This window comes from Hypanus sabinus, chromosome 5 (genome assembly GCF_030144855.1).
Source record: "Hypanus sabinus isolate sHypSab1 chromosome 5, sHypSab1.hap1, whole genome shotgun sequence".
NCBI lineage: Eukaryota > Metazoa > Chordata > Chondrichthyes > Myliobatiformes > Dasyatidae > Hypanus > Hypanus sabinus.
Window position 1 is genome coordinate 18,678,171 of NC_082710.1, and position 24,652 is coordinate 18,702,822.

Genomic DNA, 24,652 nt, shown 5'->3' on the forward strand with positions numbered 1-24,652 from the left:
ACTTTAATCATACCAGGTCTAAATCCTGGAATCCCTACTCATCACCATTGTGACAGTACTACAGCGGTTAAGAAGGTAGCTCAACCCTGTCTGCTCAAGGAAGGTTAGGGATTGGCAGTTAATACTGGGCTTTTCAATATCCACTTTTCAAATAGTGAATTAAAACAACAGGCAGGAGTGTTCTTTAAAATGTGTGCTTATGGAGCCATCCAGAGGCTAGATTATGTAATGGACTTGCAACTGTTCTGTCGGTGACTGAAACATGACACCTAGTTGTCAAGCATCACAAATAGGAATTGTGTACAAAAATTCCGACCTATTTCGATATCCCTTAATTGCTGTGATATTCCAAACTCTGTCACAATCACGAGGAAATCTGCAGATGCTGGAAATTCAAACAACACACACAAAATGCTGGTGGAACACAGCAGGCCAGGCAGCATCTATAAGGAGAAGCACTGTTGACGTTTCGGGCCGAGACCCTTCATCAGGACTATCACAATCTATCACAATCAGTTTTGAATGAAATTGATCTTTGAGCCTCCAGAGCCCTCTTGAGGTGAAAATTGAAATAGGCATTACTAAATAAAATTAACATTCTGTAAGCAAGAATTTTATGTCACCCTAATGTGAATGCTGATTAAGGAAGTCCAATTCTTATCTTATTGTGTTATGCACACAGGGCTTGCTGATTTAAATTGTCATAAAATCACTATGATACATGCTGAGGCCATTTAACTCTAATCAAACAACTTGTCTTTTCACCTGTAGCCCTGCAAGTTTATTTCTTTAAAGCCTCTTTCCAACTTCCTTTTGAAATCAATGATTGAGTCCACTTCCACCAACTTCAGAGGCCTAGATCTAATGGTATTCATCTGCTGGATCTTTAGTTCTGCTGTTATACTTGTTATATTTGGAAAAGTTTATTACTTTGTACTTGTAATTCCTTCCAGCTTGCTTTCTGCATTTGTACATTAAATGTTATTTCAGGAGATTATGCAGGATTTCCAGGCTGTGGTTTGCTCCGATTGCATAGTACGTATCGTCATGATTTGAAGATCTATGCTTCAGATGAAGGGAGAGTTCAGATGACAGCGGCAGCATTTGCTAAGGTTTGAGAAACCAAAAATATTGTGCTTATACTGCGCATAAAATGTTAAAGCTGTGTTGCTGGTTAACACTGGAATCTTAATTTTTGGATTAATTCTGTTTGAAAAGCTCCAAGGATGGAATTTTTCTCAAGATATATTCTTGTAATGAATCTCATTCACTAACTTGACATGCTAATCGTGTTACTGTCACAAACCCATCAAGTAAGCAGCTTTGTATGCCAATCATTTTCAATCATTGCATTTTATTTATATCTATATAGATGATAATACAAGATTCTCTTGATGAGTACTGATCTAATGGACTGTTAGATCATTGATCTGGAAAACAATTGTTTTCTTCCCTTTCATTCACTAACCCCCACCTTCTTACTCAGCATCCAAATATTTCAGTGGGTTAATTTATAAGTGGTAGGTTCATTATGAAGTTAGGTTCTAATGCAGTTCTAAATGAAGCAATGGAGACTCTTGAAGTTTCTATTCTCTGTAATTCAAAACTAATTAAGGACTATGTTCGGCTTCAAATAATTTTGCACTGATATTATTGCATTGTAACTTCATATAAGTATGAAAATAAGTCACATTCAACTGTTTAGTTGTAGAAGTAAAAAAATACTTTAGGACTTATTAAATCTTCCAATTTGAATCTGAGAGGTTTTTCCCAATTTTATTGAAATGAAGTTCAGTTTTACATTAATCTTTCCCACTTCCTTTTTAAGAACTCACTAACTCTCTCTTCCACAGAAAATATGTTTTCTCAAGAAGTCTCTTCCTTTGTTGTTTAAATTTGAGAAGTTCCAGTTATACAAAATTTCTAACTTTTCTTTTGAAACTCATTATAAACATTGTGAATTTGATTGCCTGTCAATAAAATCTGTATGCAACAAAAAATATTTTTAAATTAAGTGATCACAATGCAATATTATAGACATTGCATGTATTGGTTTAAAGTGCATTACCATCCAAGAGAGTTAGGTTGTAGATCCTATTGAGAATAAAATTTGATTGACAAGTTTAGTTTTTCAAATTTACATTGGGTCTTCTATCTTAAATGAAGTGAGTTTATAATTTGGCAACATTTGTGTTGGACACTAAGTTTTGAAATATTCACAGGATAAGATTTTAATGAACTGATTAAATATTTAGCAATATCTATCATGCTGGCAATATTGGTGATCAATTACTTGGGCAATAAATATTTCAGCTTTTGGCTTGATGTAACATGCTTTGTGTGTTCTCAGAGCACACTATTGGGTTGACTTTGATCAGAAAGCATGCAAATTTGGAAAGCCTAGATATGTGAAATTTAGTTAACAGAAGAGGTTCTGGCTAGAAGTGATTTAAGATGTGGACTATCTGATACACAACAAATGGAATGCATCTTTTGTGTAAAATGATAATGTCTAAAATTGGTGTTGACTATTTGTAAATAGGGATTGCTTGCGCTGGAAGGGGAGCTAACCCCAATTCTTGTACAGATGGTTAAAAGTGCTAACATGAATGGCTTGTTAGACAGTGACAGTGATTCCCTGAGTAGTTGTCAGCAGCGTGTTAAAGCTCGGCTTCATGAAATTCTTCAGAAAGACCGAGACTTCACTGTTGAAGATTATGAAAAGGTATGTGATTGACATCTTATTTCCATTTTCTCATTTAATTATATGACAAGAACTATACTTAATTATATTCTTGATCATCAAGATAACTTAAGGCATATAGATACCATCTTTCCACAACAAAATTTTGTTAAATGTGAATAAACTGAAATGTGTATGCAGTTCCTGGAAGTATAACAATATTTCTTCATATCAGCACAACTCTTTACATTCCTGCAGTGGTGAAATGTAAAGAAAATACCAAAGCCTTTCACAAAAATCAAAAATGTGGATTCTATAATAAGGTTTTTGGGTGTACCTAAAAACTTTGCAAGATTTCATTTTAAGGTTGGGATAAGAAGAGAGAGTTGTTATTAAGTGTAGATATAAAGGTAATTAGAAGAAAAGGAGTGGAAAAGTTGATAGAGAAGATCCTCAGAAGCAGGATTTATGAACATTTGGAGAGGCATAATATAATTAGGAATAGTTAGCATGGCTTTGTCAAAGGCAGGTCATGCCTTACAAGCCTGATTGAATTTTTTGAGGTTGTGACTAAACACATTGATGAAGGTAGAGCAGTAGATGTTGTGTATGTGGATTTCAGCAAGACATTTGATAAGATACCCCATGCAAGGCTTATTGAGAAAGTAAGGAGGCATGGGATCCAAGGGGACATTGCTTTGTGGATCCAGAACTGGTTTGCCCACAGAAGGCAAAGGGTGGTTGTAGACGGGTCATATTCTGCATGGAAGTTGGTGACCAGTGGTGTTCCTCAGGGATCTGTTCTGAGACTCCTACTCTTTGTGATTTTTATAAATGACCTGGATGAGGAAGTGGAAGGATGGGTTAGTAAATTTGCTGTTGCCACAAAAGTTGGGGGTGTTGTGTACAGTATTGAGGGCTGTCAGAGGTTACAGCGGGACATTGATAGGATGCAAAACTGGGCTGAGAAGTGGCAGATGGAGTTCAACCCAGGTAAGTGTGAGGTGGTTAATTTTGGTAGGTCAAATATGATGGCAGAATATGGTATTAATGGTAAGACTCTTGGCAGTGTGGAGGATCAGAGGGATCTTGGGGTCTGAGTCCGTACGACACTCAAAGCTGTTGTGCAGGGTGACTCTGCATTGGTGCATTGGCTTTCATCAATCGTGGAATTGAATTTAGGAGCTGAGAGGTAATGTTGCAGCTATATAGGACCCTGGTCGGACCCCACCTGGAGTAATGTTCTCAATTCTGGTTACCTCACTGCAGGAAGGATGTGGAAACTAAAAAGGGTGCAGAGGAGATTTACAAGGATGTTGCCTGGATTGGGGAGCATGCCTATGAGAATAGGTTGAGGGAACTCGGCTTTTTCTCCTTGGAGCAATGGAGGATGAGAGGTGACCTGATTGAGGTGTATAAGATGATGAGAGGCATTGATTGTGTGGATAATCAGAGGCTTTTTCCCAGGGCTGAAATGGCTAACACAAGAGGGCACATTTTTTAGGTGCTTGGAAGTAGGTACAGAGGAGATGTCAGGGCTAAGTTTTTTATGCAAAGAGTGGTGAGTGTGAAGGTGGTGGAGGTGGATATGATAGGGTCTTTTAAGAGATTCATGGATAAGTACATGTGGCTTAGGAAAGCTATGGGTAACCCTAGGTAGTTTCTAAGGTAAGGACATGTTCGCCACAGCTTTGTGGGCTGAAGGGCCTGTATTGTGGTTTTCTATGTTTTTAAGTTGAAATGTTCAGTGAAATAATTCCAGAGATTCAGGCAAGGGCACATTTGGAATGCAAGAGCAAAAAAAGAAGCTATTCCTCTAGCTGTTCTTACTGTTCTTGCATGTCCAAACCAACTGACAGGTAGATAGACAACGACTGACCATCCCTGAGGATTGTGGCGAGAATAAAGAGGGTCAGTGTATTACAACTTTCAAATGTTGCTGTCCCTTTCTCCTTGTTCATATAGTTTTGTATTAACATGTTTCTGACAATGACATACGGAGTTTTCAGAGTAAACACTGAGTATCAGATCAAACTGATTTTTTTTAATATCCTTTGATGTTAATAATTTAAAATTTTGCTATAATTGTTACTTTAAAATTCATGCACATTTTTGGTATTCTGCTCCTCCTTTCACATGGTCCCATCTTTTTCACATTGTGATTGCAAATTAATTTGGTACTTTTTTATATTTTTGCATTGCTTCTCTGAATTCCAAAGTTAAAATTCATAAACGGTAGCATTTATTAGTTTTAGTACTTGTGCCTTTTGAACTTTGCATATATTGAAGAAGAAAGCAACAATTTCCACTGGAGTCTTTGTAGAAAGGTAGGAAAGAGAACAGAGTAGATTTACAAAAATGTTGCCGGGAATTGAGGGCTTGAGTTAGAATGAATGTTTGGGTAGATTAGGACTTTATTCCTTAGAATGTAGGATACCTTATGGAAGTGTATAAAATCATAAGCACACACAGTCTTCTCAGGGGAAGAGAACCAAAAACTAGAATGTGTAGGTTGAACATGAGAAGGGAAAGATATAAAAGGGACCAGAGGGTAACTTCACACAACGGGTGGTGTATACATGGAATGAGTTGCCAGAGAGAGTAGCTGAGGTGAGTACAATAGCTACATTTAGAAGGTATTGAGTATGTGGATGGGAGTAGCTTAGTGGCCAAATGTAGGCAAATGGACTAGCTTGACTGGCATAGACAAGTTGGGTTGAAAGGCCTGTTTCCATGCTGTACTTCTCTTTAATTCAGTGTCCTAGTGTTGAACTTCATACAATTGCAAATAATCAGAATCAGGTTTATTATCACCGGCATGTGACATGAGATTTGTTAACTTTGCAGCAGCAGTTCAATGCAATACATAATCTAGCAGAGAGAGAAAAAAATAATAAATAAAATAAAACATAATAAACAAGTAAATCAATTATGTATATTGAATAGATTTTTTAACATGTGCAAAAACAGAAATGCTGTATATTTTAAAAAATTGAGGTAGTGTCCAAAGCTTCAATGTCCATTTAGGAATCGGATGGCAGAGGGGAAGAAGCTGTTCCTGAGTCGCTGAGTGTGTGCCTTTCGGCTTCTGTATCTCTTACCTGATGGTAACACTGAGAGAAAGGCATGCCCTGGGTGGTGGAGGTCCTTAATAATGGATGCTGCCTTTCTGAGACACCGCTTCCTAAAGACATCCTGGGTACTTTGTAGGCTAGTGCCCAAGATGGAGCTGATTAGATTTACAACCTTCTGCAGCTTCTTTCAGTCCTGTGCAGTAGCCCCTCCATACGAGACAGTGATGCAACCTGGCAGAATGCTCTCCATGGTACAACTATGGAAGTTTCTGAGTGTATCTGTTGACATGCCAAATCTCTTCAAACTCTATATTAAGTAATTGATCTAATTTGGAATGGGAAAGGCAAAGGCTTAACTGAACATAGGAAGGTAAATACTAGAGGATATGTCATTGAAGATAACAGAAGTTTATTGATGTCATGCCTATTTTACAATTATGGGTGGGTTTTGTTTTCTGTGATGGGCAGCGTTTGAAAGCCTTTGCTGGAGCTGTAAATATACTGATTCAATTCTTCTGGATAGTCTACAGACATCTACCCAAGATAGTTCTTAGATACCAAGGATAATGTTGCTGCTTTTCTTGAAATTGACAGTAAACTGAAATTTAGCCCTGATTTCCAATTTTGACCCCTTTGACTTCATCCCACATATTTAACGTAAAGGGAATCGGTCCCAACACAGATCCCTGTGGAACACCAATAGTCACCAGCAGCCAGCCAGAAAAGGCTCTCTTTGTTCTTGAAAGATCACTACTGTTGTCTCCACGATCTCTTCAGCCACCTCTTTCAGAACTCTGAGATGTATACTAGCTGGTCCAGGTTGCTTATCTACCTTCATACTTTTTCAGTTACCCAAGAACCTTCTCTCTACTTATAGTAACTTCACTCACTTCATGACTCCCAACACCTGGAACTTCCACCATACTGCTAGTGTCTTCCACCGTGAAGATTGATGCAAAATACTTATTCAGTTACCTCTTTGACCAAGCACTGACCTGATATCGGCTTTCTGCCTTACTAAATTTTTGTATAATGCTGCCTATATGAAGCATCTTAAGATATTTTACTATGGTAGAGATGCAATATAGACATGAAGTTGTTCTTTTCTGAATGCATTCTTAATTTAAGACTTCAGACTCCTCTTGGTAGATTTCCAATCAAGGGCAAATCTGGAACAGGCAAGAAAACCTCAATCACTCCTTCCTTTCATTGCTGAATGGTCCATGCAGCCACCAAACAAAAGCTGCAAATTGCTTTTTTTTTGGCAGTATGTGAGGAGCCTGTGGTCTTTGCATTCATTTGGCATCTCCTTAGAACTCATAAGGCTCCTGATTAATTTATCGTTAATAGCTTGTATGATCTGTTTACTTCTGCACAGATAAACATGTGGCATTTTGTTAGCTTTTTTTTTGTTTTGCCAAAGAGATCCAAAAGGAGAATCATATTTCAGATAATGATTAAATGCCAGGAAGCAGTTAAAGATGAAAGAAACTGTTACTAGTATGGGCATTTGTCATATGAACAAAGTTTTAAAGGTATGCTTATATGCACTAAAGTAAGAAAAGTGAGTCATGATGATTTAAACAAGGGATCCCAAGTGATCTTGGCAAGATGGATGTCGAGTGAATGCTCCCTTTTGCAGGAGATTTTAGAACTGGGGAGTTGCCTGCTTAAAACGGAGATGATGCATTTTCTACTTGGGGTAGTGCACATCATTGAAACTCCCTTAAGGAGCACTGTAGACTGAGTCTTTTAAACATTTTAGATTGATAGGCAAGGAGGTGAATGTTTACTGTCAGAAAACAGGATTGTGATGTTGAGATTAGTCATTTGGGGCATCATGGTAAAGTAGTGCTTTACAGTGCCATTGATTGGAATAGTGGGGTTCAGTTCTCACCACTGTTTTGAAGTCAGTGAGTTCTCCCCATGACTGCTTGAGTTTCTTCCAGATGCTCCAGTTTCCACCTTAATCCTTCCAAATTCTAAGGGTGTATGGCTTAGAGTCAGTAAGTTGTTTGCCAGTGCCCGAAGCATGGTGACACTTATGGGCTGTCCTCAGCACATCCCCAGATTGTGTTAGTAGTTAACACAAATTATTCTTTGCACTGTATGTGTCAATCTATATGTAACAAATAAAGCAAATCTTTAATCAGGTCAGCAATTACTTTAAGTAAGAGTGATCTACTACTGATCTTCCGATTTGTATTTTTATAAGAATTAGATCTAAATGGATATGAAGGATTTGCCCTACAACATTGCCTAAAAAGCTACTGTTGACTTCTGGAGTCTTTGGCACCTTTACGCTTATTTCATCCTTAAGCCTTAATGTGGTTACTCTGGATTTTCTTGGGGAAAAATGTTTTGTCTGGATTTCTGATTGTTACTTATAGACTTTGTGTTCCTCTCATTACTAGAATACAAACTGGGGGGCACAGGTGTGAAAGCAGTCCCGGTTTAGACTATTATAAAATTCACAATTTGCTGTGGGCTTGATTTTCACTTTACTTCCATGTGGTGATCATGTATCAAGAAAAGTTGTCATTTTACTTTGATGTAGTTTTCCAGGTGCAAGTCTCCAAGACATATCCTTTGAAAGCTAGCAAGCACAAGTTCTTTTCAGCTGACGCAAGGAGTCAACGTTATAGTGTTTACTGCACACCTGTAATAGTAGAATGATAACTTTGTGTCAATCATTAGAAAGAACTGCTTTCTGGTTTATATTCTGTTTATTTTGCACTTTTTTCCTCTCAATTTCCTTTTCCCTTTTTTCCACTCTTCAGTAATTTTGTCAGAAGTTAGTGATTTTAACTTTGAACTATTAGGTGTATTATAATACTTTAATACTTACTTTTTCAGCTTGCTCCAACTAAAAACAGTTCTATAATTAAGTCAATGCAGTTTATCAAAAATCCTGTTAAAACCTGTGATAAGGTCTACACCTTGATTCAGAGCCTGACATCCCAAATTAGGCAGAGGATGGAAGATCCTAAATCAGCTGGTAAGATATTTCATTTACATGCAGTCAACAACGAAGAGGATGATAAAATGGAATCAAAATGATGTTAAAAAGCATTAGCAAAGCAGATTAAGTGTTTGAGTAATAATAAAAGTGCAGCATCTGTAATAACAACTCATTTGAGAATGTACCACTTTGTAGATTAATGACAAAAATACTGGTTAGGTATCGCTATTATAACTCCAGTGATCCGGGTTTAGTTCTACCGCTAGCTGTAAAGAGTTTGTACATTCTCCCTGTGACTGTGTGGGTTTCCTCTGGGTACTGCAATTTCCTCCAGCATTCCAAAGGTTTTAGGATTAGTCGTGACTGGCTGCACAGCCTTGTTGGGTTGGAATGAACTGTTAATAAGGAGCTGAATGGCTAAAAATTTTGAGAGAGCATGAGTAAAGAGTAATTATCCAGAACAGAGGAGCATGGAAATGAGTTCAAAGACAAAATAATGCCAATATGGGAAAACCAGTAATGCTGGAAAACGTGTGCATCACACAGGTCATGCCGATGACATTTCTAAAATCTTCCATCTCTGACTAAATAAATAGAGAATGAATGGGAGAATCTCTGATGGAGAGGTTAACTGATCCGAGTAGTGGTAAAGTTATACGTCTAGGAGGCATAAATAAGAGTTGAACAAAATCGGAAATGAAAGTGAAATGGCATTTAGTTAGTGGTGTGGGGGCTAGTTTTGGATGGGTGACTTGGAAAGTGTAATTTACAAGACTGCAATAAACGATGGTTTAAAATTGAATTCAGTGTACAGTCCTGAAGGCTGTATTCTGCCATTTGGAAGTTGAAATGCAGTTCCTCGGGCTTACATTGTGCTTCAATTAAACAATGGAAGAGGCTGAAATGGGAACATGCAATATTTAGCAGTTAATGAAAAAGAACGATGGGTATAGGAGAATTAAAATAAAAACAAAGTGCAGATCAGACAGCAGCTGTGGATAGAGACAAAGGATTTTGACCTGAAGTGTTTGCTCTCTTTCACTTCCCACAGATGCCAGCATTTTGGTTAATTTTTGGGATTGCCAATCTTGGAAATGGTAAAAAGCACCGTTTAAAAAATGATGTAAAAAATGTAAAAAATGCATTGGTTTACTCCTGTCTTTAAAGAAAAAAAAATGTCTGCCATCCTTGCCTTATCTGGATTGTGTGTGATTTCAGACTTTCTGATGAGATTGACTCTTAACTATTTCTTCAGCTTGTGGGCATTTAAGGATGGAGAATAAATTTTGCCACTGTCAGTGAATGAGGTCTCTGTCGGTCAGGGTCAACCGTGGATGTTGCATCCTAGCTGTCTAGACACCAAGCCTGGACAGTACAATATAGAGAGCAAGCTATTGCCCATGTAGCAAGCTCCCCCTCTCCACACATCTAATGAAACCAAAGGAACGGCAGAGATCGATACAGTTTGCTACCAGCAGCTTTGTAGAAGATGCCAGTCCAGTGTTGAACTCAGCATAGGAGTGCCTTAGGGACTCCAGCTCCAGATTTTCCCTCTGGGTTTATGCCTGAAGTCTTCCCCATGAGTGGGTAAAACTGAAAGGCAGTGGAGGTTTGACATCAGAATTTTCCTTCTAGATGGCTGACGAGCTCCATCTGCCCAAAGCGACTGGTTTTAAGGCACCAGTAACCTGCCTTTGTCCCTTCTCCTGTCGGTAGAAACAGTTCTGCAAGGCTTAGTAGCTCAGCCACATGTGAAGGCCAGAAGCTACACTTGGTTGTCAGAGGCTGTTTGAGATGCATGCCACAGGGAGCAGTTTATAGGCAGTGGGAGCTTGTCCCCATTACCATCCCCAGCTATAATAACCTTAAGGAAACACTGTCAGTACATCTAATTAATGCTTATATTCTCTGTTCTCAAAATTCATTGATAATGCTTTTTTCTTTTCATCTTTTAACGTTAAACAATGGAGTAAATGTTTTCTTTGCAATTACAGATATTCAGCTTTATCATAGTGAATCGCTTGAACTGATGCTTAGACGATGGGCTAAGTTAGAAAAGGATGTCAAAATGAAGAGTGGTCGATATGATATAAGTAAAATTCCTGATATCTATGACTGCATAAAATATGATGTTCAGCACAATAGTTCCTTAAAACTGAATGATACAATGGAACTGTATCAGTTATCAAAATCACTGGCTGACATCGTCATACCTCAGGTAATTAGCAACTTTTTACTGGTAGGGTTATTTTGTTACTTTGTTATGTTCTTTGTAATAACAAAATGTTATTTTGTTAACATTTATTTCCCCTCGTTTGTTGCTTTTCTCTCCCATGGGTTACTGTATATTCTAAATTTGTCATTTTTCATGATAAGAATTGAGTGAGGTAATTCTTTTAAATACAGTCCAAATAGGGAAAGCAATTTTGATGCCACATCTTTGAAAACAGATGTAAAATAACTGGTTAATGGATAAAACCCTCATGTCTTTATCCAGTGCAATTAAGTTGCTCATAGGATGTGTCTGAAGTACCTTTTGAAACACGAGGGTGGCACTGTACATTTCTTGAAATGTACGTGACAGATTTTGTATTAGCAGACTTGTTCAATTTTGAATTAACAACACTTCTTAAAAAGGTTCTTAGATTTTTTTTAGTGATGATTATTACTGTTTTTCAGGAATACGGTATTAACAAGGATGAGAAATTGGATATTGCCAAAGGGTATTGTACTCCTTTGATTAGAAAAATTCGTTCCGACCTACAGAGAACGCAGGATGATGACACTGTCAACAAGCTCCATCCACTGTAAGAGCTTCTTTACAATAAACCATTAATGAAATTCTAAATCTTTTAGAAAATACCAATTTCTCAAATCCTTTCCACATGAGTATTATCAGAAAACCAGCACTTTGTTAATAGACATGTCATGTTGATATTGGATTCTTTTGCTGTTCAAATGATTGAACTTGGCTTCACAATTCATTTTAACTAATTGGCTGATTGAGATGCAGGAAGGTAGCTGATGGTTTAGATTTTAAGGGGGATATTCTCTGAAATATTTAGGCCAGAGCTTTTTGACAGGCCAATGCTGGAGAATTGTAAAGTATTTGCGTTTCCAGTGACAGAGGGGGGCAAGTTTATCAAACAATTTAAATGCATCAGTGATTAGGAGATAAACCTTAAATTATTTGGGAACAGGGTTAATGAGAAATGAGATAGTCCTAAGAAGGTAAAGCTTTGGATGAGCTGAAATTTATGAAACGGAACGATAGCTAGACAGTGTTGGAAAAAGGCATTATAAAAGTCACAAGGCAAGAACATTTAGTCCTATGTGAGCTGAGGGATAATACTACAGAGGTTGGATTTACAGGAATGCTTGATGTAAGAAGCTTAAGTCAGGTTCCAAGTGGAAATATTGGACATGTTCTATAGATCATAAGACATTGGAGCAGATTTAGGCTATTTGGCTCATCGAGTCTGCTCTGCCATTCTATCAAGGCTGACCTTTCAATCCCCTCCTCCACTCTTCTCCCTGTAACCTTTGATGCCCTGACTAATCAAGAACATAGCAACCACTACTTTAAATATAATCAATGACATGGCCTCCACAGCCATCCGTCGCAAGGAATTCCACAGATTCACCACCATCTAGCTAAAGAATGCCGCACCCAGTTTCTTTTAAACTCCTGTGAGTACACACCCAAAGTCATCACCTGGTCCTCATTCATTTCTGGAATCATTCTCATGAACCTCTTTTGGACCCTTTCCAATGCCAGCACATGCTTCCTTAGAAAAGAGGCCCAAAACTGCTCACAATGCTCCAAATGCAGTCTGAGTATTTTCTTCTTGCTCTTGTATTCTGGTCCTCTTGAAATGAAGGCTAACATTGAATTTTCCTTCCTTACCACTGATGCAACCTGCAAGTTAACCTTCAGGGAACCTAGCACAAGAGATTCTCTTCTTCCTCAACACTACTTGCCTCTCTGTGTGTCTTTGTATTGGCTGCAAATTTGACCACAAACACATTGATTCCAGCATCCAAATCATTGACATATGATTTGAAAAGAAGCGGTCCCAGTACTGGTGGAATACCACTAGTCACTGGCAGCCCACCAGAATTGATCACTTTTATTTCTGCTTTTTGCCTCCTGCCAGTCAGCCAATCCTCTATCCATGCTAATATCTTTCCTGTAATATCATGGACCCTTATCTTGTTATAAGCAGCTTCATGTGTGACACCTTGTCAAATGCATTCTGAAAATCCAAATAGAAAACATACACTGGCTCTCCTTTATCTGTTATTCCATCAGGTTTGTCAGGCAATATATCCCTTAAGGAAACCATGCTGACTTTGGCCCACTTTAACATGTGCCTCCAAGTACCCCAAAACCTCATCCTTAATAATAGGCTCCAAACATCTTCTCAACCACTGAAGTCAGACTGACTGGCCTCTTTTTTTCCTTTCTTAAAGAGTGCAATGACATTTGCAACTTTCCAGTCTTCTGGAACCATTCCAGAACCTATTACACAATCTCTTCAGTTTACCTACCTTCAAATCTTTCAGTTTCCCAAATATTTTCTCTTTGGTAATAGCAACTGCACTCACTTCTGTCTGCTGACACTCTCAAATTTCTGGCGTACAGCTTGTGTTTTCCACAATGAAGACTGATGCAGAATACTTATAAAGTTTGCCTGCTACTTCTTTGTCCTCACTTATTACCTCTCCAGCATCATTTTCCAGTGGTCCGATATCCACTCTCACCTCTCTTTTACTCATTATATATCTGAGAAAACTTTTGGTATCTTTGATATTATTGGCTAGCTCCTTTCATATTTCATCTTTTCAATCTTTGTGACAGAAGTAACCAACTTGCTGTGGCGCAGGAAGTGTGGCAATACATGCAGACTGCCTTGCACAATCTTCGCTAATTTAATCTTTATACAAACGGCACATTTCACTGTCTGGCTCGATGTACATGAGACAAATAAAACTAATTTCTTAATGTAGAATAAATCAGGAAGATAGATAGTTTTTGAGAAGATGCGAATGACCTGATCATGCATTGTATATAGTTTAACAAATTTTAATGCTGGATAGCAAAGCTTAACTGCCTTTCTTCTAGTATGTGTTCTCTTGGTTATTTCAGACAATAAAAATGTGGACTGTATAAATGAAACATTCACTGTGGGAATGAAGACAATAAATTAGTATCGTAGAAGCATATAAGCAATTTGATCTTTTTCCCATTTAAAATATCAACTTTTCATTGTATTGTATACTGCATATTGATTATATACTGCAGTACAGTATATTAATTGTATACCTTTATTCCAGATACTCAAGAGGGGTGATGTCCCCAGAGCGACATGTTCGTACTCGGTTGTATTTTACTAGTGAGAGCCATGTACATTCGCTTCTCTCTTTATTGCGCTATGGTGCCCTGTGTGATGTAAGTGTTGGGAACATTGGTTCTTGAAGTTTTTAAAATGTTAATTTCAGGTAACTAATTAATGAAAAGATATAATACTTACAATTACAAACAAGTCACTTTCACTGAATAATAGCAAGACTCTTGACCATAATTGGTGAAAGGTTGTGGTTGAATAAAGGAAACATTTGTACTGGTGCAAAATTCTTGGTTAAAGTGCTGTGGTAAATATTAAAACAGATTATTTTAAGGAAGTGCCTTGAGATTTGCAGAAGTAATTCCAGAACTTAATGGCTAATGATTTGGTTGTCAAAGGTAATTAAATCCTCAATTCTATTCACAGTGTTTATCTGCAGTTCATAGGCTTGAAAGAGAAAATGTAATTTTTGTATTTGGCTTGTTCTCTGTAATTCTCATGAATTCTGAGTTCTCAGTGCACGTGGAATGCTTGCAATTGGAGGCACACAAACATCCTTAGTGGCATCTGTTGCAGACAATGCTTGCTTGAAGACTTTTTGCCAAATTCTGTCTCACAAATGAGTTGTTCAGGCAACCACAACTGAATCCAACCAGATTGATCTTTCTAAGCAACAAGCCATCTTTTGGGTATGAGTTTTTGACATGCACCACACAGCTGCTCTATGATCCGACTTAAACCTTGTACTATTAGTGTTGAAATCAGTCTGCATTAAATGTGCAAATTCTTTTTCCATACCTAAACATAGATATTTAGAATATTCATTTAAATGAATATAGTAATGTGGATATCCTTTTTTTTTCAATTTTACTGACTCACTGTATCTATATTTAAAGGTCAATATATTAAGAAATTTTCAATAAAACTGTTATCTGAAGTATTTTCAGTTCTTATGGGGCTCCTCAATAGATCAGGCAACAAGTAGGTAATATTTCAGATCATCGATCTTTTATCAGTATCAAGGAATAACTGAAACTGAATATATTTGAAGTTGAGACATGGAGATAACAAAGCAAATGTCCCTTCCCTCTGACATACAGTATAGAAACAGGGACTTCAGTCCACCATGTCTGTCCTGCCCATAAGCTATTCATCTGTACTAATCCTATATACTCATTCTTGATCTATAGCTTTCTAAGCCATGATAATTTAAGTACTTGTTCAGATACTTCACAAATGCAAGAATAGCAGCCTTCTCTGTCTTTTCAGGCATATTTAATTTTGAACTTTTTCTGGTTAGCCACCAGGTGACAACTTCATCTCATTATTTTTCTGCAGATGCAGCCTGATCTGCAAAGTATTTCTAGCATTTTATCTTTTCTAAGCATTCTTCGTCATGCTTTTTACACTTGTTTTGAAAGCAATTCAATGGTAGTTTTCACTTGGGTGCTTGCAGTTAAGGTCATGAGTAATTAATAGGAAAATGCTTATTATGTGGTAAATGTTCAACCTGTATGATGCCTTTTAATATACTTGTCTCTACCAATGTGTACACTGGCAACTTCTGTGACAGAATTCTGAGTCATTTTAATATGTAGGAGGACAGGAGATCAGGACCAGGTGAAGTGAGTACTCCAGGAAGTCATCACCAACCAGTGGTTTTGTTCACTTCACTCTGGAGGGTTAAACTGTCTGTGTACAGAAGAGTGTAGATGTGGAGTAAAAGGTATCTGTTTGTTGAGAATTTAGAACTGTGAGTTTGGAGCAAAGGAGGATGAAAGGTGTATAAGAATGATGAGCAACATAGATAGAGTGGACAGCCAGGACCTTTGCTCCGTGGGGAAATGGCTAATAAGAGGGGGCATAATTTTAAGGTGATTTTAAGGTGATTGGAGGAAAGTTTAAGGGAGATGTTAATGGTAGGTTATTTACAGAGTGGTAAGTCACTAGAACCGCAGGGTTATTGATACATTATCGACTTTTAAAAGACTCTTAGATAGGCACATGTAACTGGAGGAAATTGTTAAATTGATTGTGGAGAACTTTTAAAGGTCAGTACAACATTGTGGGCCAAAAGATCTTTACTCTGCTGTAGTGTTCTATGTTCTCTGTTCAGGCACATGCGCAATCTTGTTACAAAAGTAGGTCAGATGTTGCATATGCTGTGCAGAAGTCAAGAGTGTGATGGATATGGAGAGAAGGCAGGAACAGGGTACTGATTGTGAATGATCAGTCATGATCACATTGAATGGTGGTGCTGGCTCGAAGGGCCGAAGGGCCTACTCCTGCACCTATTATCTGTTGGAATATGTCTTCACTGTACTGCCTGAGCTCAAGTCTAACAAAAATTGAAGCTTAATACCATCTGGATCAAGACAACATGCTTGATTGGCAGCCACCACTTTTAAACATTCGCACCCTGCATCCCTTCCCACTAACCTTGACAGCTAAGACCACGGTGTGTATTGCCTGCAAAATGCATTGCAGTTACTTTCAATACCAAAGCTACAACTTCCACCACCATGAAGGGTAAGTGTAATAAGTGTTTGAGAATACTGCAACATAGCCACCAAGTCATTCAGACATTTCTTGGAAAAATATCACAGCTTTTTCATTACTGTTGGATGCTAATTGTATGACTCCATACTCAAGCGCATCATGGGAGTGCCTTTTCCTGGTGCATTGTTGTGGTTCAGGAAGACAATTAGAAATGGACAAAGATGTTGACCATGTTTATATTGATATACACCACTATCAGTCTAAAAGACAAATATCTATATTTGTGTGACTGGTAGTTCATTGCCTTTTTAATGCAATTAGTTGCTTGGACTGCAGAGTTGTATTGAACTAATAGTACAAAGCCATGATATCTCATTGAAATATAAAGTGCTTTTTAAAAAATTGATGTGACTTTCAATTTGCTTAACTTTTAGGAGGTCAAAGATGAACAGTGGAAAAGGGCAATGGGTTATCTAAATTATACCAGTGAACTTAATTACATGACGCAAATTGTTATCATGTTGTATGAAGACCCAAACAAGGTAATACTTTTTATTCATGTTTACATCTGTTATAATGTAGGTAATAAAATAAATGCCAATTTCAAAAATATTTTTGAAATATAAATTATTTTATGGACAGATTGTCAAAGCATTTTTTCCAAGATAAATTGATCTTAATTTCTTTTGTTATCTTTAAATGTTAGTAAAATTATACCAGGGAAGGGCAAAATTTGATAAATTCCTAGTGGCCATCTATATTTACCTAATAACAATGGGAACTAATATTTCTCATTTTTCAAATAAGATTTACGTCATTTAAATGTATTTAATTTGCAATCTGTATTGGAGATAGTCCAGTCATACCTGGATAATGATGAAAAATGAACAAAGCTTGATCTCTCCTTAAGGGTCAGGTTTCCAAAGAAATCTAACAAACCACGACATGAGTCATTTCCTACCAGGACAGCTGTGGAATTCAAATTCAGTCATTAATTCAGCATTAAGCAGTTGTTTTGTGATTGTCTTGGTATACAATGGCTCAATATTACCAGATTGTCATCAAAACAAACCTGCCTCACTGATGTCTGTATTCCCAGCCTAGATACAACTCCAGACCCAGTAATTTTCTTTTGGAGAAAAGGCATAATCACAGGCCCTTCCAACCCAACAAGCTGGGATGCTCAATTATGTCAATGTGACTAATTAACTTACTATTCTGTATGCCTTTGGAATGTGGGAGGGAATTGGAGCACCCGCAGAAACTGAGGCATTCACCAGGAGTATTTACAAACTATACAGTCAGCAGCAAAATTGAATCCAGGCATTGTAATAGCACTATGATAACCACTGTGCTACTGTGGCATCATTAAAAATCTATCAATAACGTGATTGATTCTTTTTTTAATGCCTCCTGAAGTGACTCAGCAAATGATCCATTTCAGCGGCAATTGGAATAGGTATTAAATATCGGCCTTTCGAACGACAGCCAGATCATGAAAACTGAATGAATATGAAAAAAACTTGAAAGGATAATTGGTTTATGGTTTGATGCTCCTTGTATTTACAGTGCATGGAGTTTAGGAATTTGTTCCCCAGTTGAATTGAAGAACACTGAAGTAACTTGGACAAAATTTAGTCTGGCTGACTAGTTTCCATATCATTTCAGCTGTTGTGCAAATTAAAACCCTGCAACAGTGGTTAGGCCTAATCTTGTTAAATGCTATGAACCATTTCTCAGATCAGCAAACACATAAAGAGAATGGCAAATGCAAGACTGGTTTTGAACATAAGCACTCTCTATATACTTAAAAGTGATCCCATCGAATTTTGTTTCTTCAGTATCCTTGTTGTAGCTGTAATGTTATTTTTAATCCAGTAAAACACATCAGTTAAACTATTTGCATTACATAAGATGCAGAATAAAATCACAGTGAAATACTTTGCTTCAGTTTAAATGTTCTATTAACTTTGTATTTAAATCTCCATTTCTTCATAAAGTTGTAGAGTACAGGACAAGACATTCAGTCAACCATCAAGTACTTACTTACCTGAACTAATCCTATTTACCAGCACTTAGTCTTCCTTGCCTTAGTGTTTCCAGTTACGGCATGAAAGATTACATGGAGAGGGCAGGAGAATGGGACTGGGAACAAAATGGATTATTCATGATGAAGTGGCAGAGCAGACTCATTGGGCCAAATGACCTAATTCTGTTCATGTGTCTTATGGAGAATTTTTGTCTCCATCATGTCCTCAAGAAATGCATCCCAGATTCCAACCAACCCTGGGTGGGGAAGTTCTCCCTCTCAGATCCCTTCTAAACCTTGCCCTTTCCCTAAACTGTAACCTGTAGACATCTCTGATATGGGGCAATGTTCCCAGCTCTCTCTACCAATCTTGGTTTATGCCTCTATTAGGTTCCCCCTTGCTCTTAGCTGTTCCAGGAAAACAATCCCAGCTTATTAAGTCTGCATAACTGAAACATTCCATCCCAGGTACAATTCTGTTGGCTTTCCTCTGCACCTTCACCGTTGCAATAATTTTTTTTCAATTGTAGTGAGTGAAATCTTTCAAAAGACTCCAGCAGTGACCTGGCCAGTACTTTATAAAGTTATACTATGACTCCCTTGCTTTTGTATTTTATGCTTTAGCCAAGGAGGTTAAGTATCCTATTGGCCTCTTTCACAACTTTATCCACCGAGATCACCTTCAGGGAATCTTGAACCTGTACACCAAGGTGCCACTCTTCTTGAGAATTCCCAAGGATCCTATCAGTCTTTGTGTATGTTTTACCCTTAATATATATCCTCACACTTATCAGGATCAAATTCCTCTAATGTTGGTCATCTTGCTGATCAGTTCCATGATCCTATAGCCTATGACAGCTTATGTTAAATAAGTAATCAGTCTTAAGCTTAAAAAATATCTTTGACAACTTTTTATAAAATAGTTTACTTTGATATATCAGAGATGTGAATATGATTTAATGCTATCATATCGGTTTGTCCTCATTGCTATATAGAACTATGAAATGGACCAAGTATTGTAGTTGTCCCTGGGTTCCATAATCAGTTCATCTCATGCCCTGTTCAGAGTGGTATTGGTAAAGCCAGGGAGAAAACTGCACAGATGCCCTCTTAGCCATTTAAGTGTCTAGACTGGCAATGTCTAACCATGTTAGAATGAGAAGAAAGATGACAACAGGTTTTTCCAAGTATCGGCAATCAGTGTGGAATAGATTCGTCTTACAGGAATTATGTGGGAGGAGCAAATTATTACAATTCTTTTTCAACTCATGTTTCTTGATGTATGTGCAGCAGATATAAATCTGTGTTATGGAAAACTGTACAAACCATTTTCTAGGAATACAACCTCCCAACTGTAATGTGGGAGTCACCTGAACAAACTTTATTTACAAATTAAATGCCTGATTTATCCAATCAGCTCTACAAATATTAGCTTTACATAATTCTAACTTTCAGGACCTTACCTCAGAAGAACGATTTCATGTTGAATTGCACTTTAGCCCTGGTGCTAAAGGGTGTGAAGAAGATAAGAATCTTCCATCAGGTTTTGGATACAGACCAGCATCTCGTGAGGTATTGATTTTTTAAAATTAGTATTATATTCATTTATTTGTATGTTGACTACAATTTCAGTCAAGTGTACCATCGAAAGTTTTTGAGTTAACATTACATTATTGTCCTGTGGATATTTCTGGTAGTGTGTTCTCTAATATTTACCTGTTGCCAAGTTATTGTTTGACAAGAATAGAAAATAGAATTTTGATGAAATGGGGACTTTATGCATTTGGACTGTCAACAGGTAATAACTGCAGGAATTGGAATAATTCAGTAATGTAGTATGTGTGAGACTTTTAAGGAATTATAGTGAATGAAGTTAGAAGTTTGCTAGAGCCAAACCAGGAAGTAGAATAAATGCAAGCAAACTGCATTTGTAGCATTAATATGGTGGGAAACTTTGTCACATGGTGCGAGCAGAATCATCTGCAGCTTAACGTGAAAAAGACTAAGGAGCTGGTGGTGGACCTGAGGAGGGCTAAGGCACTGGTGACCCCTGTTTCCATCCAAGGGGTCAGTGTGGACATAGTGGAGGATTACAAATACCTGGGGATACGAATGGACGATAAACTGGACTGGTCAAAGAACACTGAGGCTGTCTACAAGAAGGGTCAGAGCCATCTCTATTTCCTGAGGAGACTGAGGTCCTTTAACATCTGCCGGACGATGCTGAGGATGTTCTACAAGTCTGTGGTGGCCAGTGCTATCATGTTTGCTGTTTTGTGTTGGGGCAGCAGGCTGAGGGTAGCAGACACCAACAGGATCAATAAGCTCATTCTTAATGCCAGTGATGTTGTGGGGGTGGAACTGGACTCTCTGACAGGGGTGTCTGGAAAGAGGATGCTGTCCAAGTCGCATGCCATCTTGGACAATTATGGAGTGACTCCCATCCACTCCATAATGTACTGGTTAGGTACAGGAGTACATTCAGCCAGAGACTCATTCCACCGAGATGTAACACTGAGCGTCATAGGAAGTCATTCTTGCCTGTGGCCATCAAACTTTACAACTCCTCCTTCGGAGTGTCAGACACACTGAGTCAATAGGCTGGACTTGGACTTATTTCCACTTGGCATGATTAACTTATTATTATTTAATTATTTATGGTTTTATATTGCTGTATTTCTTCACTATTCTTGGTTGGTGCGGCTGTAACGAAACCCAATTTCCCTCAGGATCAATAAAGTATGTCTGTCTGTCTGCATATAGTCTGAGGCATGTTGAAGAGACAATTGATACTATCTTAAAACCTTTGATAATTTGGCATCCTTGGGAATTTGTGATGCCACAATGGTAAATTTTCCAAACAAGTCGATGTTGTTCCTTTTAATAATCTACCCTACTTAATACACTTTTTTAGATGTTACACAGTAGAATAATATTTTCTTCTGCAATTTGTGTCCATTTCAATGGAACATGGGAAATAAACCCCACCTGAGTTTGTTTCACAGTGAGATTAAAATGAACAAGACCTAGTGAGTTTGAAAGGAGTGTAGGAATGGGGCCCCTGTGAGTTTATACTAACAATCCAGACACATGAACTCCTACCCGTGAAAGCTGTGGAATTCAAATTTGTTTGCCTCTCCAGCAGTGAGAAAAGGCTTTGTAGTTATAGGTAATATTAACTACAAGATTGCTAGTTAAAAACCAGGGAAACACTGTGCCAGTGATTGGTAGAATCAGGGAGGAAGTTGACGGGGATATGTGGAAAATAAAATGGAGTTAGGGTAGGATTTTGTGCAAATGGGTGTTTGCAAGACTCAATGTGCAACTGTACTGTAAAACTTCAGTTTCAGTGTCCATCACCAAAAGTAGTTTGGTTGCACTGACCAAGCTCAAAGGCGGAGATACAGTTATGAAAGCAGACTTTTCAGCCCACTGAGTCCACGTCAAGCATCCATTTATCTTATTTCGTGTGCTGACTGATTCATGAACGTTATAGCTGCTAGACTGGGTCTAAGGCAGATTGTGAGTGAACCCAACTTTGCATTTGCCACTGGTATATTCTCTATGGAGTTGAAGTTGCCTGTTGCAGTGATGTGAAATGAATGGGATAGACAAAGAACAGATATGGCAGTTCAAAACCAGGCATCCATGAGATATTGTGTTGCAGCTGCTGAAGTGAGATCAGCAGGATCAGAAAACTCAAGGCTTGAGTATCCCTGTCTTTACCATTTCTATGATGCCAGGGGATCACCCTGGTTCACTGAGGATAGCAGTGGGTCATTCCTGGAGCAGCATCAAAAATACTAAGAAACAATGAATTACTACCCAAAGAGGCTGCAACATAGAACTGTGTTCGTGCTGAACAACAAAAACTGCATGCAGTAGACAATCAGTGAGCTTAAAATTATTGGATCAGATCAATGCTTTGCAATCCTACATTTAGTTATGAGGGCAGGGTACAGTTTCAACACTACCATCTACCTGACAATGTGGAAAATTGTTCAGATACTTGCTTATCACAAAATGCAGAACACATGCAATCCAGCAAATTACTCTCATTCATCAGGAAAATGATAATTGATATCAGTCGTGCTATCAGGTGGTACTTGTTAATCAATAATGTGCTTATTCACCGATGACCAGTTTAGGTCTTGACAGGTCCACTCTGTTGTGGAACTTATCACAATCTCAGAAGTTTAAAAATGGACCGAAACTCTGAATCGCAGAGGTGAAGGGTGAATGTAAGTCCTTTACATCAAGGCAGCAGTTTGACTGAATGTAGCATGTACTAATAATACGTGGCAAGTAACATCTACATCACCAGTGCCGAGTGCAAACCACTTCGAAGAGAGAATGTCTAGACATCTATTCATGACATTCCATAGCATTGCTTTCATCAGGTCCGTCACTATCAACTTAATGGACATCAGATGTGATCAGAATTCAACTAGAACAGCTGTATAAATGCCTTGTCGACAAGAGCAAGTCAGAAGATAAATAATCTTACTTTATAACACTTCAAAGTCTTTCCAATATTTATAAGGCACAAAACCCGTGTAATCCTTTTCAGGACAAAGCAGCCTGCTTGTTTGGTTCCCCGTCAACCACTGTTCCTAGCCATTCATGATCTCTGACATCAGTTCAAGAGTATTGCAGTGTGTCCCACTTGAAAAGTGCTCTGCAATTATTTGTCCAGGCTTCTCCAACAGACCCTACCAAACTGGTGATCTCTACCACTAAGAAGGACGAGAGCATCAGCTATAGAGGAACACCACCACCTAAGGTTTCTCCTAAAATTTGCACGTTTAGGATTTGGAAAACTTACTCTAATTTTTAGTTGTCACTGTATCTAAATCCTGGAGAACTCTTATCAGCACTGTAGAAGTATCTTCAACATAATGAGTGCAGCAGTTCAAGAAGATGTCTCATTGCCACGTTTTCAAGGGCAGTTAGGATAGACGGTAAATACTGGCCCAGCGGGTGACACCTAGATTCTCAAAAGTGAGTAAGTTTTGAGTGTCTGGCTGCATCTCATCTCATCTCATCTCCTCTCCGCTCCCATCATCACCATCATTACTGGCACCAATGGAATCTGCTCCTGTAGATGACTCCATGTTATTGTGAAGCATGCAACTCATGAGCCATTAGAAGTCATAGCAACATGTATGTGTTCTGTAATAACCTGCATGAATCACCATGAGTCTCGGCAATGGAGAAAGCAGTTGCAGAGGATAAACCATTGATGTCCCATATAAGCACACTTGAATTTGTGCCTGCTTCATAGTTTGCTCTAAGGTTTACTCCTAGTCTGAATGCAATTGAAATATGTTCTGTTAATGTCACTTTTAAACCTCAATTATTCCCTGCTGAGCAATGTTTTTCATCCTATACTGCATAAACTTGAGGTCATTCAAACTCTGCTGTGCATCAACCAAACTCTATGTTCTTACCAACTTATATGGGCTCCCAGTAAAGCCCTTACTAATTTTGAAACCAGTCCTGCACCTAAGATTCCCCTTAAATCTATAAGATGTTTAATCATCTCTTGTCATATGGCAGGTTATAAAATTTTGTTTTAATTATGCATTGTGAAGTGTCTTGTAATATTATTTGCTATGTTTAACGGGCTGCAAAGTGGAAGTTGTCATTGGTGTATAAGAATTCACATATGCATCATCATTTCTGAGGTAACAGGTTAATGTTAAAATTAAATCTTATAATGTTATTAAAATAAAATGACTGAAATTCTTGGGGTACATGAAAAGAGTGTTAGGAAGCAAGGAAGGAAAATAGCATTGTTCTACTAAATCTTTTTAACAAATTTAATCATTGAAGGTATAATTTTAAATGACTGCTCAAGTCAAGTTAAATTCCTGCTTGAGTTATATTCCATAGTGAAAGCAATCAGATCTGAAATATTTTGTAATTTATTTTGTTTGAAAATTTAATGCAAATGATGTCACTTAATGCTTCCATTTTGTAATTTTTCAAAATATCAAATTATCGCTTCACATCATCAGCTACAAAAAACAAGTATTTCTTCAGTTACTTGTGTAT

The 24,652-nt window shown here is 37.8% G+C and overlaps 1 protein-coding gene across 14 annotated transcripts in view; it reads left to right on the forward strand.

Moving 5' to 3' along the window:
- The window catches only part of ppip5k2 (diphosphoinositol pentakisphosphate kinase 2), a 108,276-nt gene that overhangs the window by 35,596 nt on the left and 48,028 nt on the right, over positions 1-24,652 (forward strand). For all 14 annotated transcript variants that reach the window (XR_009512117.1, XR_009512118.1, XM_059969463.1 and 11 more), the window contains exons 16-23: positions 991-1,112; positions 2,543-2,725; positions 8,614-8,755; positions 10,714-10,937; positions 11,399-11,526; positions 14,057-14,171; positions 17,001-17,108; positions 20,051-20,167. Coding sequence is in view for 12 of the 14 variants with exons in the window: in XM_059969463.1 (XP_059825446.1) it covers positions 991-1,112; positions 2,543-2,725; positions 8,614-8,755; positions 10,714-10,937; positions 11,399-11,526; positions 14,057-14,171; positions 17,001-17,108; positions 20,051-20,167 (1,139 nt within the window). In the remaining 2 variants the exon portion in view is untranslated. The remainder of the gene's footprint in view (positions 1-990; positions 1,113-2,542; positions 2,726-8,613; positions 8,756-10,713; positions 10,938-11,398; positions 11,527-14,056; positions 14,172-17,000; positions 17,109-20,050; positions 20,168-24,652) is intronic.